This window comes from Ciconia boyciana, chromosome 8 (assembly GCF_034638445.1).
Source record: "Ciconia boyciana chromosome 8, ASM3463844v1, whole genome shotgun sequence".
In the NCBI taxonomy this organism is placed as follows: Eukaryota; Metazoa; Chordata; class Aves; order Ciconiiformes; family Ciconiidae; genus Ciconia; species Ciconia boyciana.
In genome coordinates, this window is record NC_132941.1 from 45,151,172 (window position 1) to 45,168,201 (window position 17,030).

At 42.7% G+C, this 17,030-nt stretch overlaps 1 protein-coding gene across 3 annotated transcripts in view; it reads left to right on the forward strand.

Moving 5' to 3' along the window:
• The window catches only part of SEC31B (SEC31 homolog B, COPII coat complex component), a 37,667-nt gene that overhangs the window by 4,272 nt on the left and 16,365 nt on the right, over window positions 1–17,030 (forward strand). For all 3 annotated transcript variants that reach the window (XR_012043787.1, XM_072870128.1, XM_072870130.1), the window contains exons 2-15: window positions 555–643; window positions 3,341–3,464; window positions 4,263–4,458; window positions 5,258–5,353; window positions 6,449–6,589; window positions 7,096–7,238; window positions 7,487–7,586; window positions 9,622–9,783; window positions 11,734–11,886; window positions 12,637–12,867; window positions 14,355–14,429; window positions 15,034–15,117; window positions 16,086–16,194; window positions 16,599–16,777. Coding sequence is in view for 2 of the 3 variants with exons in the window: in XM_072870128.1 (XP_072726229.1) it covers window positions 565–643; window positions 3,341–3,464; window positions 4,263–4,458; window positions 5,258–5,353; window positions 6,449–6,589; window positions 7,096–7,238; window positions 7,487–7,586; window positions 9,622–9,783; window positions 11,734–11,886; window positions 12,637–12,867; window positions 14,355–14,429; window positions 15,034–15,117; window positions 16,086–16,194; window positions 16,599–16,777 (1,872 nt within the window). In the remaining variant the exon portion in view is untranslated. The remainder of the gene's footprint in view (window positions 1–554; window positions 644–3,340; window positions 3,465–4,262; window positions 4,459–5,257; window positions 5,354–6,448; window positions 6,590–7,095; window positions 7,239–7,486; window positions 7,587–9,621; window positions 9,784–11,733; window positions 11,887–12,636; window positions 12,868–14,354; window positions 14,430–15,033; window positions 15,118–16,085; window positions 16,195–16,598; window positions 16,778–17,030) is intronic.

The following is a 17,030-nucleotide window of genomic DNA, read 5'->3' on the forward strand; positions in this document are numbered from 1 at the left end:
AGGAGCGAGAACAAAGTACATTAACGGAATTGGCACACGACAGCATTGCACTTTGTTTTCTGTTGCCACGTCACTTTTCTGCTTGGAATTTAGCCTGCCCTGAGATTCTTTCTGCTCCCTTTTTGCCAATGTATATACTGACATCAGCTTGTTCAGAAAGAGCAACTAGTGCTTTGCAAATACATTTGTTTAAATTAATTTCTGCAGCTGATTTAAACCAGCCTGGACTGAAGACTTGAGTATGTTGTTTAATTTAGATCCCCTTCCTTTTTCTGAAACTCTCCTGTAATTGGGGCATATGAAAAAGAGGGCTATATATGAAAGAAAATCTGGGGTCAGACAGCTGGGATTGTGGTTTTTTTTAATTCTAAAATACCCTAAGTCATTCCAGTAAAACTGTATTCACTACCTCAGGAAGTAGCAAGTAACTTCTCTCTATTGAGAGCAATTTGTTCTCATGGTATCTTGGTAAGGGGGATATTTTGTTACTGGTGTGATTATTTTCGTGTTGGCTTTGTGTGGCTATTCTAACCACTGTGTGAAATTTCTTCTAGAGCCTAGAAAATGAAGCTAAAGGAAATTGAGCGAACAGCTGTCCAGGCATGGAGTCCAGCAAACAACCACCCCATTTATCTAGCAACAGGTAAAGGTCTTCACAATTGGTAAATATTACGGTATGAGTCACAGAGAGATTTTATGTAGAGTTGTATTGGTTTTAACTTTCAACAGTTCCCACCTTAATAATCTCTAGAAAATTTACAAGCAATATACTGAAAACATTACAGCTTTCATTTTTTTTAAAGTGACCGGTAGAGGTTTACTTTTATGCCCAACTTTGACACCTTAAAGGCCAATGATTTTCAAAGGGTGAATATGTGGCTTTTTTGATCTAACTTCTAATTAAGTCTGTATGAACTCCAATACCTGCTTGCTATGAAAAATAAAACAAAATAAGGTTACATACTTGGTATGTCTGTGGGGAAGAAAAAAGTCCATTCTAGTCATGTTCATTTAAGCTCAGTTTTACTTTTGCTGGTCTTCACCCATTATCACGTGGCTTGACAATCAAATAGTAGAAACCTCTTCTCTCTAAAGTTGCCTGTTTTGGTTAATAGTCAATTTGCAATACTTCTGCAAAACCTTACATTTGCATTTTGTTGATATTATTCATTATTTACTATTGTTATAGTAATTTTATTTCCTGAAGCACAAAGTCAGCCTGTTCACTGAGTTGGCAGTAGGTGAGTTTAGTGTCTGTGTGGAACTGACAGCTTGGGTTGTTGTATTGGGTTTGCATGGCAAGGTTTTGGTAGCAGGGGGGCTACAGGGGTGGCTTCTGTGAGAAGCTTCCCCTATGTCCAATAGAGCCAATGCCAGCCGGCTCCAAGATGGACCTACTGCTGGCCAAGGCCGAGCCCATCAGTGACGGTGGTAGTGCCTCTGTGATAACATAAAGAAGGGGGGAAAAAAAACCCTGTGCGACAGCAACCGTAGCTGGAGAGAGGAGGGCGAATATGTGAGAGGAACAACTCTGCAGACACCAAGATCAGTGAAGAAGGAGGGGGAGGAGGTGCTCCAGGCACCGGAGCAGAATGTCCCCTGCAGTCCGTGGTAAAGACCATGGTGAGGCAGGCTGTCCCCCTGCAGCCCATGGAGATCCACGGTGGAGCAGATATCCACCTGCAGCCTGTGGAGGACCACATGCAGGAGCAGGTGGATGCCTGAAGGAGGCTGTGACCCTCTGGGAAGCCTGCGCTGGAGTGGGCTCCTGGCAGGACCTGTGGACCCATGGAGAGAGGAGCCCACACTGGAGCAGGTTTACTGACAGGACTTTTGACCCCATGGGGGACTCACACTGGAGCAGTCTGTTCCTGAAGGACTGTACCCCGTGGAAGAGACCCACAGTGGAGCAGTTCATGAAGAACTGCAGCCCGTGGGACGCACTCACATTGGAGAAGTTCATGGAGGACTGTCTCCCCTGGGAGGGACCCCACGCTGGAGCAGGGGAAGAGTGTGAGGAGTCCTCCCCCTGAGGAGGAAGGAGCGGCAGAAACAACGTGTGATGAACTGACTGGAACCCCCATTCCCCATCCCCCTGCACTGCTGGGGGGGAGGAGGTAGAGAATTCAGGAGTAAAGTTAAGCCTGGGAAGAAGGGAGAGGTGGGGGGAAAGTGGTTTAAGATTTAGTTTTTATTTCTCATTATTCTACTCTGATTTGATTGGTAATAAATTAAACTAATTTCCCCAAGTCGAGTCTGTTTTGCCCGTGACAGTAACTGGTGAGTCATCTCCCTGTCCTTATCTTGACTCATGAGCCTTTCATTATATTTTCTCTCCCCTGTCCAGCTGAGGAGGGGGAGCAATAGAGCAGCTTTGGTGGGCACCTGGCATCCAGCCATGGTCAACCCACCACAGTTGTCTGCCCAACATGAGAACTAGTCAGCTCTGTCTCCTGCCTGGGTTGTGCAGCACTGCCATGTTGTTTTGACTTTTTTTCAGGGATGACTATCAAAAGAAAGTGACAAAAGTTCAACTGTTGCCTTAAAAGCAACGTGCCCATTTTTGGGGTAAATAGTCTATTTTGTGTTTCTCTAATAAGGCCAGAGTTTTGGTTGGACCAAAGGTCTTGGCTTCGGTGCGCTGTAGATCAGAAACGGCATAGTTTCATAAGTTGTACTGCTTTTTAATAGTCTCTTGGGCACTTTCCATGCCATAGGCAGTTACAAAGCATCCCTGTGGTAACTGGGTGACTGTTTGCCTGGCAGTGTCCCATTAGGCAATGTTAAATCAATTTTTAGCTTTTATTCTGTAAGCTAGAAGGAAGGAAGCCACCACTGTGTGACTGCTAGCTGTCTGTGGGTCATTGGGGTGTGTTTAGTTGGCTACGGTTGAAGAACTTTAGCTGTAGACTAGGTTTAGAAGGTCTGATCAAGACATCTGGTCATGATTGAGGAGCAGTATATAGAAGCATTTGGGATCATAATTGTAGCTGGGTTTTGTGATGCGACTGCATTTGTAATTTAGATAAGGACTTAATATCAGAAGCCGTGGCTGCTTGGAAGAGGGTATGTGAATTATATCTATCCCAAGAGAGAAAGTTATTTGCGCAACAGTGACCCTGGTGCCCAGAATTTCTTGAAGAAGTTCTAATTTCTTTCACAGTCTTTGTCGTAATTGTTGGTTCCTCTTTCTGAGGTGTTCAGACATGTCCTCTCTTTGAATGGGCACACCACCAAGGTTGTGTTGACTATGAAAAATAGGTTTCCAGTGCCTTGCTCTTTTTGTATCTTGTGCTCTTGAAAAAAGTGCCCACTTGTGTTGCCCTTGTACTTCTGCTAGGAACATCTGCCCAGCAGCTGGATGCATCCTTCAGTACAAATGCCACCTTGGAAATATTTGAGGTTGACTTCAGGGATCCCTCCCTGGACATGAAGCAGAAAGGAACACTTCCTGCCTCAAACAGGTACTAGAGGCTCATACTGATGTATCAGTCAGTAGAATTGAAAAGGGCTTTTCTGGTACAAGGAAGGAGAGGAGGAGATCATGTTTTTGGGGTATAAAGTGATCTTTTGGATCAGTTGACCTCTGTCTTCAAGAATGGAAAGTTTTTGTCGACACAAATCATGTTGGGTGTTAAAAGTAGAGTAGTTGGACCATTGGAGAAATCTGAAAGGACTTATATGGTAGTCAGTCAGTAGAGTCATTCTGTATCATGTGAATTTGCTGGGGCCAATGATTTGCAATAAAGAGACTAGAGGCAGAGTGAAACTTATTTTCCAGCTTTTTAAGACAAGGTGATTTCTTAGGCTCATGAGTGTGGGTGACATTTGCACCCAGTGTAAAACACAGCCTTGATTTCTAACTAGCAGATTTTAAAGGGGGTAAACATATTTTTCAGATAACAGCTCTGGAAAGGAAGGCACATAGTCCTCTAATCTAATTTTCTATATAGTGTAGGTTAGAGGATTTCACCCACCAAATCCCATACGAGGTCCTAAACATTTTAAACAAACAAAACAAAACAGAGAGAGACAAGCTCTTCCTTTGTAAGTTCCCTTTAAAGATCTTTGGAAAGAAGCTAATATCTTTTTTTACATGCAAGAGCCACAGTCCTCTTTAAAGGGAAATGATTATTTAAGGTGCAGACTGATGGTTATGTTTGATAGGTCGGAACATGGATGTGGTTTTTGGTAACGCAGAGGATGTCTTGACTTCCACCAAATATTGTGGCCTACGCCATCTTTATTTTCTTCTTTTTTAGGTTTCATAAGCTGATCTGGGGTAACTTTGGAAATGGGTCTCCGGAACCCTCCGGAGTGATCATTGGTGGAGGGGATAATGGTGTACTGACAATGTACAGTGTGCACCGCATCTTGGCTTCAAAGAGCGAGCCTGTAATTGGGCAGACAGAGAAGCATTCAGGTCCTGTTCGAGCTCTTGACTTCAACCCTTTCCAGGTATGCAGCACTAAGGTACTTATAACCAAAGGAAAGTTAACCTCCATGTTAAAAAATGTTTTTCCCTTGTGTATAGAGATTTATAAACTGAAGGAACAGCTTTTAACTTGAAAGAGGCATGGTAGTTGTGACACAAGGCTGGTTTGGGATTCAGATTTGGGTTCTATTCACAGCTTTGCCACTGAATTCCCCTGTGACCTTGATCAAGTCTCTTAGCTCTCTGTAAAAACATGTCTTGTAATACTGTTACATGTTAGACCATTACCCATTTGAAATCAGAACTTCTTTTTTTTATTTGTTCAGTTGGTGTCTAACTCAGTAGGACTCTGATCGCACTTGAAGGGACTGCAACATAAGCAAGTAGTGAACAGAACACAAGTTCTCGTGGTAGCACAAAGGCAAACTGAAAGTTGTCTGCAGACCCTTGTGGGAAGCCTGCATCTTCTCAGAAGAAATGTCCTTGGTGCCAGGATGCAGGGCAAAGGCTCCGCTGGCCAGAGACAGTGGCTTCCAGGCCTGTGGCAGAGTTTCATGATGAGTAACAGCAGCCACCTGAACATGTAGTTTGCTAGACAAATTTTGAACAGGTCTGTACCATGGCACAGCTGAAGGCACAGAGGCCAGAGGTGTGCTTGGTGTATAATCCAGTTAGTATGTTTCTGCTTACCAGTGGCTGTGAAATGCAGCTGTCATCTGACTTTGGAAGATTTTGGGGGTTTTGCTTACATTTATTTTTAAGAAATCCATCCTCTTTCCCTGTGAGCAGGAAACTCAGCTGAGCTTTTCTTTTTTTCTACAGAGTAACCTCTTGGCTTCTGGAGCCAATGATTCTGAAATTTTCATTTGGGACTTGAATAACTTCAGTGTGCCTATGACTCCAGGGGCTAAATCACAGGTAAACGAGCTTTCCTCTGGGCAATACCCCTCCAGTTTTATATCTCAGTAGGCAAGGCAAAAAGATGTGAGTGTGTGGAGTCATCCTGGTCTAGTCAGTCTCAGAAGGGGGAATGACCTTGATGTCTGTCAGGAGAAAGATGAATCAGAAGTGACTGATCAGCTTCATTCTGGGGAGGTGTAAAGAGTGTTGTAAAGGGAGGGGAGGTAGGCTGACAAGCTCTGGAAGGATTCACTTTGGATGGATGGATAAGCTCTTTGTGGATTTGAATCAAGTAACTGACCAGTTTATCTTGTGATCCAGCTGGGGCATGTGTGATGGATTAAGAAGGTTTATTGGACCTTCTCTGAGGAATGAATTTATTTCAGGCTTCAGCTGAACCTTTTCATATCTCATGAAAGCAATATCCCTAGCAGAGCCAGTGAGCCATTTAATGCATCTTGGCTATTACTCCCAGGTAGTGTTTCCTGAGTTTGAAGAGGAAGACTTTTCTGATCTTCTGATGCTGATTATGTTATTCAGGGTAATCAGCTCCTGAAAGTGGAAAAATCATAGTAAACTTGCCTAAAAGCAGGCCAGGTTTTTCCTCCAATAAGCCTCCCATTTGTTTCCTTGCCTATCTCCTGCATTGCGGTAGATACAGTAAGGACAATTAGCCTTGAATACTTCATCATTTTCCATCTCGCTGCACTCCTGAAATATTGCGCAAGGTCATCTTTCCATTTAAGTTCATCCCAGGAGTCAGGGTAGAAGCATCTATGTTCTCTCCGCTGCAGTTCTCTCTGGACTGATTTATAACAGAATGCAGAATGCCAATGCAGAATCCAGTACCTGCTCCCAAAAGGCAAAGGTGCTTTTCCAGGTGACGTTCCCCCATAGAATTTGACTGTCCACTGTACTCTGAGTAAAGACTGACTTTCCATGCTCCCCAGTCTTTCTGGTCAGTGCTGCTGATATTTACAGTTAGTTGATCAGTGATTGAAGAGAGGAATCTATATATCATCAAATCCCTTAGTTAAGCTAGTGTCAGAATCCTGTGATTAGTGTTCCCTCAACATGGGCATAATGGATGTGTGGCCTTTCCTGTCTTGGCAGCCTCATGAAGACATCAGTGTGGTGTCCTGGAATCGGCAGGTGCAGCATATCCTGTCCTCCGCTCACCCCAGTGGCAAGGCTGTCGTCTGGGACCTCAGGAAGAATGAGCCTATCATCAAAGTCAGTGACCACAGCAACAGAGTGAGTGGAGGAAAGGCTGTGGTTCTAACTAGTTTACAACATGCCACATGTGACTGCAAAGCAGTGGCACAGGCTCTTGGGAACAAGTGTTTTTATTGTGGGAGCTGTTGGGACTGGTTCTCTTGGAGCTGTAGCATCAAAGCGCCTCTCTCTTTTTTTCCCCTAGTGAAAGGGAGAAACAAGACACCTAGCTGTTCCTAAAATTAGGGCACCCTTGCATTCAGTTCCTATGTTCACAGCTCATTTATGAGAAGCTTCCTGTGTTTTAATCCCAGCTGTCTTGCTAGGTCAACTTTGAACTAGTCCTTCAACTTCTGTATGGTTAGTGGATTTTTTGCTGTGTAGAGAAGGTAGAAATACTTGCTTCCCACAGCAAGACATTGCTAGACTTGCTTTGTGTCAAGCATTCTAGGTGAGTTAACTGTAGAATGACGTGGCTCTGGGCCATTTGTGCTATTGCCAGCTTGCTTTGCTGAATTTTCAGCCTATGCTATTTTTGTCCCTAGATGCATTGTTCAGGAATGGCCTGGCATCCCGAAGTTGCAACCCAGCTGGTCCTTTCCTCTGAGGATGACCGCTTCCCAGTGATCCAAATATGGGACTTACGTTTTGCTACCTCTCCTTTGAGCCAGCTGGAAGGGCACACGAGGTGAGGGCCTGCTTGTGTTGCCTTTTCAAGGATCTCAATCTTTAGAAGGCAGACATCTGGGAGACTGGACTTAGGAGAACTAGGGGTTTTTGCAAGGCTGCTTTGTTTCACAGATGAATCTGGTTGAGGGTGGAGATGAGAACTAGCATTTCTGAGCTTAAGTGCTGGTGCATGCTGCTTTCTTGGTGACAGGGTAGGAGAGTGAACTGGGTACGAAATATGACTGGTTTCTTTCTGATCTATTTTAGGGGAGTTCTCTCTGTCTCTTGGTGCCAGGCTGATCCTGAACTGCTGTTGAGTAGCGCCAAAGACAACCGGATCTTGTGCTGGAACCCAAGTATGGGGGAGGTACATAACCACAGCTATAAGTACATGTGGTCTGCTTTATAGAGTTGTGTCTACACTATGTGTGTGTCCCTTCTCTGTATCCCTGTGGAGTGCCAATATAATTTCCTCCAGTATGTCTTCTGCACTCTTTCTGTCTGGAGTGAATGAGAGTGTTGTCCATATCCAGACTGAAAACAACAGAGACAGGCAGAGATTTTCTCTGATATATCTCTGTCCAGCGATCATAGAGAGAAGAAAGTTTTAACTAAAACTTAGTTTCAACTAATTATGATTACTCTTGCTATGTTCACACATGTAGTGTTCTCTGTGTCCATTTGTTTCTTCTTTATTCTCCTAAGGTAGTAAGTTTTTTGGGGGAAAACTTGAAGGAGAATGAGGAGCATTTGTTAGGGTCATTGAGAGGGAAACAATGTAATTAAAAATGTGTGTAAACTTTATTCATAGTACAGTGGTTTCACATGCATGTGCTTATCTAGTCATGTGTCTCAAAATTGCTATCTTTGAAATATTTAGGTATCACCTGAATTAAAATAGGGCTGTGTAAAAATTTTTCTGCATACCTACTCATGCAATGCTGAATTTCTGGATAAAACTTAATTTTGAACTTTGAACAAAATTCACGCAGTCGATCTTGATGAGAGCATGGGGAAAGTACTCTAACAATACTGAACAAAGTCCAGCTGGGAGCCCCAGGCTGGATTCATTTAATGGGACAATTTCACTTAGCTGACCACCTTTGTGTTAGGGGCATGGAAAAAAATTAATCCATTTTCATAAAATGCATGAAATGCTGCTGTTGTGGTTTCATGGGATTTCATGCTCACTCTGTACAGATGTCTAGAGGTTAGAAGAGAATCAGACTCTGAAATGTTCCTGATGGCTAATTTTTATGAAAGTCTTTTCACTGTGTTTTTGCGGAAAAATTTTTAAAAAACAATTTTAATGCCGCTGGCTCATCTTTATGCATGCTGCTGTAGATTTGCAGAGCCCAAATTGAAGTTAGACATTTATGCATAAACTATTGTTAGGGAGATCTTCTTGACTTGGTACCAATGAACAGAAAATTTTCAGGTGATACAAAAGCTGGGAAGGTTTTCAGTAGTAAGGACAGTACAGTTATACAGAATGGCTGATCTGGTAAGTTTGGGGGAAGGGTTGACTTCTTTGTTTTTTGGGATTATTTGGTGATTTTTTGGTTTTTCAGGGTTTTTTGGGTTTTGGGTTGTTTTGTTTTGGGTTTTTTGTTTGTTTTGTTTTTAAATTTAGCAATCTAGATTTTAATATAAGCAGATGCAAGGTTTTATACCTGGGAACAGAAAACACAGCTCATGCTCCCACAGAGAAGGAAGCTGTGATTCTCTGTGCTTTGTGCCTGTGAGGCATACAGGAAATCTCTTTGTTTTACAAACTGGAGGTTCAAAGTCAAGGTTGTGTTAGTGAGTTGCCCAACATCAGGCAGGAAGTCTGTGACTGGGCCATGAATTGAACTTTGGATTTTTGAGTGCTGGACCAGAAACTTGTTGGCTGCAATATCCTTCATAGTTCATCTGCACCTATTACAGTCCTGTTTTGTTGTTCTACTTTTTTCTGTAGGCTTTTATTTTCCTTGTTAAATTTGTTATTCCAGACTGTTCTTTCTGTTTACGTGTTCTTGCTCATGACACCTTCTTGCCTTTTGGCTTCTGTTTTTCTTGTGTTGTTTTCTGGTGTGTCTCCCTTGGTTAACAGCAGGTGCGACAATACTATAGTACTCTGATACAGTAGTGCTTAGAAAGCAGAGAAAAACTGACTTGTTGCTTTTGGATTTTGTTCTCCAATCAAAATCCTATTGTATAGCAGCTTTCTGTGGCTTTCTGCTGTTTGGGCTCAGTGCACTGTAACTCAGTTGCAAATGTGTCCTTCAAGGAGCAAAAATAAGAGTCTTGTATACAGTGGTGATATGTAAATAGTGTGACACACTTGCTGTGGGCAAGTAATTTGGGGAAAGCAGGGGGCTATTTGTGTTGTGCTTCTGCCTTCTCTCTTTCTGTGATAGGTGGTTTACGAGTTACCCATTCGGAGTCAGTGGTGCTTTGACGTCCAGTGGTGTCCTAGGAATCCTTCAGTCTTCTCTGCTGCCACTTTTGATGGGTGGATCAACATTTATTCTGTTATGGGTGGGAACTTAGAAGCTCAGCAGAAGACACAGGCTGACAAGGTAAAGTCCTGTGAATGTTATGGCTTGACAGATTGGCAATTACTCACCTGACTTCCGAAAGCGTTAGAAGCACACATGTGTAACAGTATGATTTTTAGGTGATGCAGTCTGACCCACTCACCAGGATGTATAGCTGTATGGTGTGGGAACCAGAAGCTACCTGTGTGGGGACTTAATATCCACCAAGTCCCAAAGGGACTACATTGCCTCTTGACAAAGGTGTCAGTATTTCTTGTAAAATTCATTAAAGTGTGTAAAAAGAACCAAGATCAAGTGTAGTTTTGATGTTATATATATGTTATGGTTATTACTACTAGACTAAAAATAAAGCAGCACACCTGTTAGAGCAACAAGCTTGTCTTGTCATTAGGTTAAAATTAAATACATTGATACTAATTAATACAATACATTATTCTTTATTAGTGCAGAAGAGAATTTTGAAAAGTAGCTTACAAGCTACTATTGGCAATTTTCCTCAAGTCAGTTCACTATAACTTGGAGCATATTAATATTTTGATACTGAAACCCATTACTTAGCCAACGAATAGATGGTCAAACTCTGAACAGATTAAATGTCAGTACTGTCTAAAATTTTAGTTTTAATCTGGTGTCTAGTCTTTTAATTCCCTCCCTCTCTCCCAGCCAACAAATGCCTTACAATACGGGTTTTAAGGCAATACGTATGAGCTGGCTTAAGTGTTATTTATATAGTCATTTACAGCTGACTGAGTTCAGTTTCATAGGATTTGCAAGAGAAAGAAAATACTTTATCGAGCAACAGCTGTAGGAGATTAAGGATTTATTTAACCCATGGAGAATTTTCTTTCTGTGCATTCTTCATGTGCATGTGCCACACTTCCACTGTTCAAAATTGGAGAACGGTAGGGTAGAATAATTCCTAGATAAATAGAATAACAAGAAAGAACACAAATAGGAGGAGATAATGACAATTATGGAGGCGGGGAGTTTGTGATCAAGAGGTCTCTTTCCTCTTGGTTCCATGGTACCAGGACAGAAACTCTGTTGAAGACCTGGTGGTTGATGTTACTGGTACCCTGGTAGCGTGTATTTATTTTTTGAAGGTTTAGGATGATTGATCTGTTAGGTATAAGCTGTTCCTCCAGGAAATGGTCTTTCTTTGGAATTGGTTTCCCCTCAAGAAAGACTTGAAAGACAAAATATGTAGGTCTTGCCTGTGATTCTTTGTTTGGCAACTTTAGCTTGATCAGCCTTATGTTACTTCCTTTCAGGTATGCTGGTCAGCTGTATTTTGGAGCTATGCCCTATGGTCCAGTCAAACTTGAACAGGGTTATCTTTAGCAAACAACAAATCTATGCCAACAATGTTAAAAATTAAGAATGCTTGTGAAGAGCATTTTATGTATGCTCACTGACTTCCTAAATGTCAGAAATACAGATCAGGGGCCACTTTTGACACTCTCTTGTCTAGGCAAGAAAGTCTGTCAAGATTATTTCGCCAGCCTCATCTAAGCTATAAAAGCTTGAGACATCCTTAAAACTAACCCATTTAAAAGACTCCAGCAACAGAAAGGGAGTCAGCATTCCTTTGTGAGCAAAACAACAAGTAAGTTGGACAACTGTTGGCCGTATGTGGTCACTGTCTTGCATAAAACAAGTAATTTTGTAACTCCTGTGTTTGAGCTGGGTTCTAGGCCAAGCAGTGTTTGTTAGGGAATTTGCATCTTGCTAAGGAAAAATTACTTGAAAATCTCTCAAGGTGAAGCTTTCTTGAGAAATAATTTCTGGAACTGTTTGGAAATACCATTTCTTTCACATAGGGGCTTGGTGGTATTCCAGCAGGAGGTGCTGTAATAGCCTCTTTCTTCATCAGTGAGGAAAGTAACTAATTACTAAGCAATAGTTTTTTGTGCTTACTCGGTACAGAGAGCAATTGAATTATATCTTACTCTTTTCTCCATCTGATTCTAGATCTCTTCCTCCTTCAACAACCTGGATCCCTTTGGCACAGGACAGATCCTTCCTCCTCTGCAGGTGCCAGAGCAAGTAGCTCAGACTACCTTGATTCCACCATTAAAAAAGCCACCCAAGTGGATTCGCAGACCTGTGGGGGTTTCATTTGCAGTAAGTGAATGGAGCATCCTTAGCTTAAAATGCAATAGATGTGTCGTCTTGTGACACAATCCTTTTATTTTGCTAGAGAAACATTTATCTTCCTGTTGCTAGTTGTTTTAATGCCTGTTTAAGGTGCAGTGTGGTGTCCCATGGAGCAAAAGTCTTTTGCTCAACATTCAAATATATTTCCAACAAGAAAGAGTCCTGTAGCAGAGAATGGGAGGTTATAAGTAGGAGTTAACAAAGCTGAGGAAGACTCATAAAAGCTGTCCTTGTAGGCTGTGACATGCATTCCCATTCGTCTCTGTCTTTCTCCTTCCTATCCAAGTATTTAATTTTCTTCACCTCTTTGCTCCTAAATCAAAAGGCTGAACTGTTCTTTTAGCCTGTGGCCTGACTTGTTCTCTCTCTGTCTAGTGTCTGCCATTTGCATGATAGTTTTTGTCATTGCAACCTGCCTCTCCATGTCAGAAAAGAACAAACAGTTCCAAATGGTACTTTCTCCTTTGTGCCTTCGTGGCATTTGCAATTGGCTAGGCCTGATAGCACATACACAAGTGTCATGGTTATCAGTCTTCAGCTGAAGGGCTTGTGATGTGAACTTCCTCAATGTCCCTACCATCCATACACATTAAACTATGTGGGTTCCTTGTGATCGCAGCTGGAGCTTGAGTCTGCCTTGCTAAATGAAGAGCTAAGTGAGTTGCTTTAACCTTCTTTTATAAGAATGCTTACTGTGTCTCCCCCTGTCTTTCTCAGTTTGGAGGAAAACTGATTACCTTTGGTCTTACCAAAGCTCCTGGACAGCAAACGCAGCAGACTTACCCACACCAGGTATTCATCAGTCAAGTCACTACTGAAACTGAATTTCTGCTCCGATCCAGAGAACTGCAGATGGCCTTGCAGTCAGGGAACCTCCTTGACTACTGCCAGGGCAAGATCCAGACAGCCAAGTTGCCATTTGATGAGAACCTTTGGAATTTCTTGAAGGTAGGATGGCTGTGGTGAAACACAGAGGTCAGTTCTTTTATGGTCCTGGGGTGGAATGTGTTCATTATGGTCCCCTCTAGCCTTTGTATTCCTGTTCTTTAAGATATAAAATGGAACTGAACAGGCTAGTTAGTTACTTGTCTAAAGAAAAGTTTTTGCAGTTGAGGTCTTGGAGATTGTCTTATTTTTCAATAGGAATGGTCTTTTCAGTGGACTCGTTTGGGCTTCCTGTCAAGTTGCTAAACAGGATTTTCTCATATCAACCCACTGCCAAGCTATATCTGCCTGCTACCTCTACCGTTATTATTTTTCAAGGCAAAGTCCAAATGTGCAATGAGATTCCCCAGTAATAAGGGAGAGAGCTGTGGTGGCATGAGGACTGACTGTAGCCCTACATAGGACAATGGTTTAATTGACAATTTGGTAATATGAAAGAGTTCGGTAATGAGAAGTGGCTGCCCTTCTGGAGAGGCAGGGCTTAGCCTTGGTAGCGGTTTACAGACGCTTATAGGCAGACTGTGTGTGGGGCGAAGTATTTGGATCTTTTCCATAGTATTACATTTGCATGGGGAATCACATATCTCTTGAATAGGATGGCCAGGTGTTGTCTAGGTGGTGGCAGTAGTCTCCATTGCAAGGGTCATTGCAACAATGTCTTTAGCTGCATTGGATGAGGTACAACGAACTGTTGTTCTAGTGAATTTTTATAATCCAGCTGGCCCATGGTTCTGTGACACCACTCCAGCACATACAAGATCTATTACTATTGATTGTCTTAAACTACAAACCAAGCTTCTGTGCAAAAGACTGTCCTGCATGACCATTTCTGCATCTGCAAGAACCATTTCTACTGACTGTTTACAAGTATCTTATCCATGTACAGTTTGATCAGTTCTGTAGTAGGAGCAGCCTGGGACTTACTGAAACAGACAGATTCTCCTTTCAGAATGTTAATCACGCATTAAAGCATGCAAATACTGCCTATCAATTAGGCTGCATGCAGCCTGTGGGAATCTCTGGGACTGTCTGAAATCCCCACCGAGGGAGCTTCTGTAACAATTAGTTAACTAATTTTTGTGAAGCCAGCTAGGAGTTCAGGCAACCATCTTGTCTCAGTTTCATCCGGACTCAAATCAGTCCATTGTCTCTATGCAGAGATTAGCTTGGCAATCCCTAGACCATCCAGGCAATTAATGCCCAAGTACAATAGGTATGCATACAGTCATAGCCCTGATATGCAGTTGTACCTCAATTGTAACTATGTGACAAACTTGAATTTCACCCTTTTATCACGCTTATAATTTAAATTCCATAGATTTTCCCACAGTAGTGGGAAGTCCCACAGGTGGACTTGTGATAGTTGAGTTCCTTATCTATAAACTGAGCTCTAAACTTTGCTGCTGCCAGAAGCAGCTAACTGTTGGCAGTGTGTAAATGTCTAGGATTTCACATATTTTCTTGTCTTTTTAATATCCTTTGGGACTCAGGTGAATCTGGAGCAGGAGTCTAGGACCAAACTCCTCAAGCTGCTGGGCTACAGTAAAGAGGATCTGCAAAAAAAGGTAAGGGGTCTTTCCAACAGAGAGAAACCTTTACAGGACTAAAGCTGCTGCAGGAGAGTTGTAGGGTCCCTAGTGGAAATGAGTGAGTGATCTCACAGCACACAAAAGACCAAACTGTATGAAATTTCAGCTGAGAGGCACCTGGGGTATCCCCCATTAAAAAGCAAATGTGGGCACTTATAAGGGTAAAACTGTAGCTGTACTGGATCAAACCAAAAGGGTCTTGAGCCCAGTTGTCTTGCTTCCAGTTGTTGGTGCTCTGGGAAGTGTATAACAGCAGTGCAGTTGTGAGAGCTTCTTCTAGCATCCAGCTCTCTGCATCTCAGGATTCCTCAGCCAGGAAGAAGGTGACAGATGAAGACAGTCTGGCATAGCACTGATGGAGCTGCAGGGGAGGAAACTCTTGCAGCAGCATGGACAATGCTCTGAAAAGGATAACCTCTCATAGGCAGCCAGCCAGGAATAGGGAGAGGTGGAACTTTTCAAACAGGTGAAAGAGCCAGGGGAATTGTGTTTGGAGCTTGCCGGTCACTTGGTGGCTTTGCTGCCTGGGTGTTTAACTTTGATAGGGGCTTCACTCTGTGCATGTCTGTTACTTTTCTAGATTGCCTCATGTTTGAGTAATGGGATCCCAGATAAACAGCCCCTTCCTCAGGCAGATGAGACAAACGCTGCACAGCCAGATCAGGTATGTCCTGTACATCTTGCCAGCCTGGGAGAGCAGTGGAGGGCAGAGTGAACAGGAAGGTTTAATTCCAACCACAAGTTGTTGGGCTCAATGCAGGCATCGCAGAGGGCAGTTCACAGGCCTGTCAGACCCTCGCAGGGTCAGACTAAATGATAGCGGTCCCTTCTGGCTTTAAAACAAATCAGTGAATGATGAAGACGGACTCCTGGCTGTTAACACTGCAAGAAGGCTTGCTTCACCAGTGCTGATTTCTTCAGTGATAGAATTAGCCTCAGCTCAGCTTAACTTCATGCTACAGTTCTGGATTTCCTCTGTGAAGCTTCTGCTGTGGTATTTCTTTTGCATTTCTTTTGCATTTCTTTCCTTTTCACCTCTATCGTTTGAAATGTATTCTCACATGATTTTGGGATGTCCATCTTCAGATGCCTTCCAAGGCCTCGTTCACCATGCACTGTAAATTTTGCTCCTCTAAGGTATCTAAAACTGCTATCCTCAAATTAGTAATCTTCTTCACAAACCTTAAACACTGGCTGAGATATTCTAGGGGGGGCAATTGTGTCCTGCATTTCAATAGAGCACCAAGCATGGCTGTGATCCTTCCTGTTAGTTACAGATATCACTTGTTTGGCTTGTCTCTATTCCATCCAAAATTGTTCAGCTTGCTCAAGGGCTGGCAGTTGAATTGATGAATGCTGGCAAGCAATACTGTTGGTATTGCATGTCTTATACTGTCAATCTCCTAAACTTTGTCAATAGCAGCGCTGCTCTTGTTGCTGCCCTAGTGAAACTGTGCAGGTTGATAAAGCAGTGACAGGAGGCATGATGCGTTTCCAAGTTGAAATCAGATTTATATGAGCATGCTCAACCAAATGGAGAGCAGCCCCATCCCACTCAGTAATCCACTGCACTGTTTTGGGCAGGATCTGTGTGTTCAGTGAATTAATCAACCTCTTGCACTCTTTGCACAGCTTTTGATAAATTCCAGTGATGATGTAGCTGCTGTTTCCTCCTCTTCAGCCTTTTTTGACAACCTCATCCCACAGAATATGAGCACATTGGAGATTCCTGTCACAGAAGGTTTGTTACATGAAGTGTGTTTCTGCTGTCTTAGGAAAAGGGGAGAGGAGGGAAAACCAGAAAATTAGAGAGACCGGGAAGGATCTGGTCCACTCCAGCAGATGGATACTTTTAAAATGCATGACCCCTCCCAGTGTCATGCAGCATATCTCAGCACTGTGCAGAGAAATACTCTTCCCGGATAAGAGACCCATTAAAAATATAGGAGAATCTTCTAGATGATGGAAGACTTACAGCTGAGTCAGTGGTTTTTTTAAAGTGCAAAACCTGATTCAGGTTTCCAAATTTTCTTTTAGCTGGGCTTCCATACATTACTGTTTTTTACTGCCTGCTCTTTAAAACAAGCATCATCAATGCATCTGGATGATGCCCCTGTGGGTTGACTCTGCTTCTCACCTCTGTAGATACGGATGGACTCATCAGCCAAGCTCTTTTGTTGGGGAATTTTGAGGGTGCAGTGGAGCTGTGCATGCGAGCAGAGCGCTTTGCTGATGCCATCATCTTAGCTATAGCTGGTGGGGAGAACCTCCTAAAGGAGACCCAGAAGCACTACTTTGCCAAGCGGAAGACAAAACTCTCCCTGGTAGGTGACAGTTTTGTGTACCCACTGAGCATGGGAAGATATGCGTTATCTTGGCAGATGTTTGTCTGAAGATATGTGGAAATGCTTTGGCAGGAAGTAGAATGTCAGCAGAATCTGTGCATCTCCTCTTGACTTGACATTTACTCTAATATCCTGGTAGTTTTATGACAACTTCATGTTGCCCACCTAGAATGTCTGTGTTCTCTGTTAGTTTTTTTGGGGTTTGTTTTTTTTTTTAATCTAATGGTTTCTG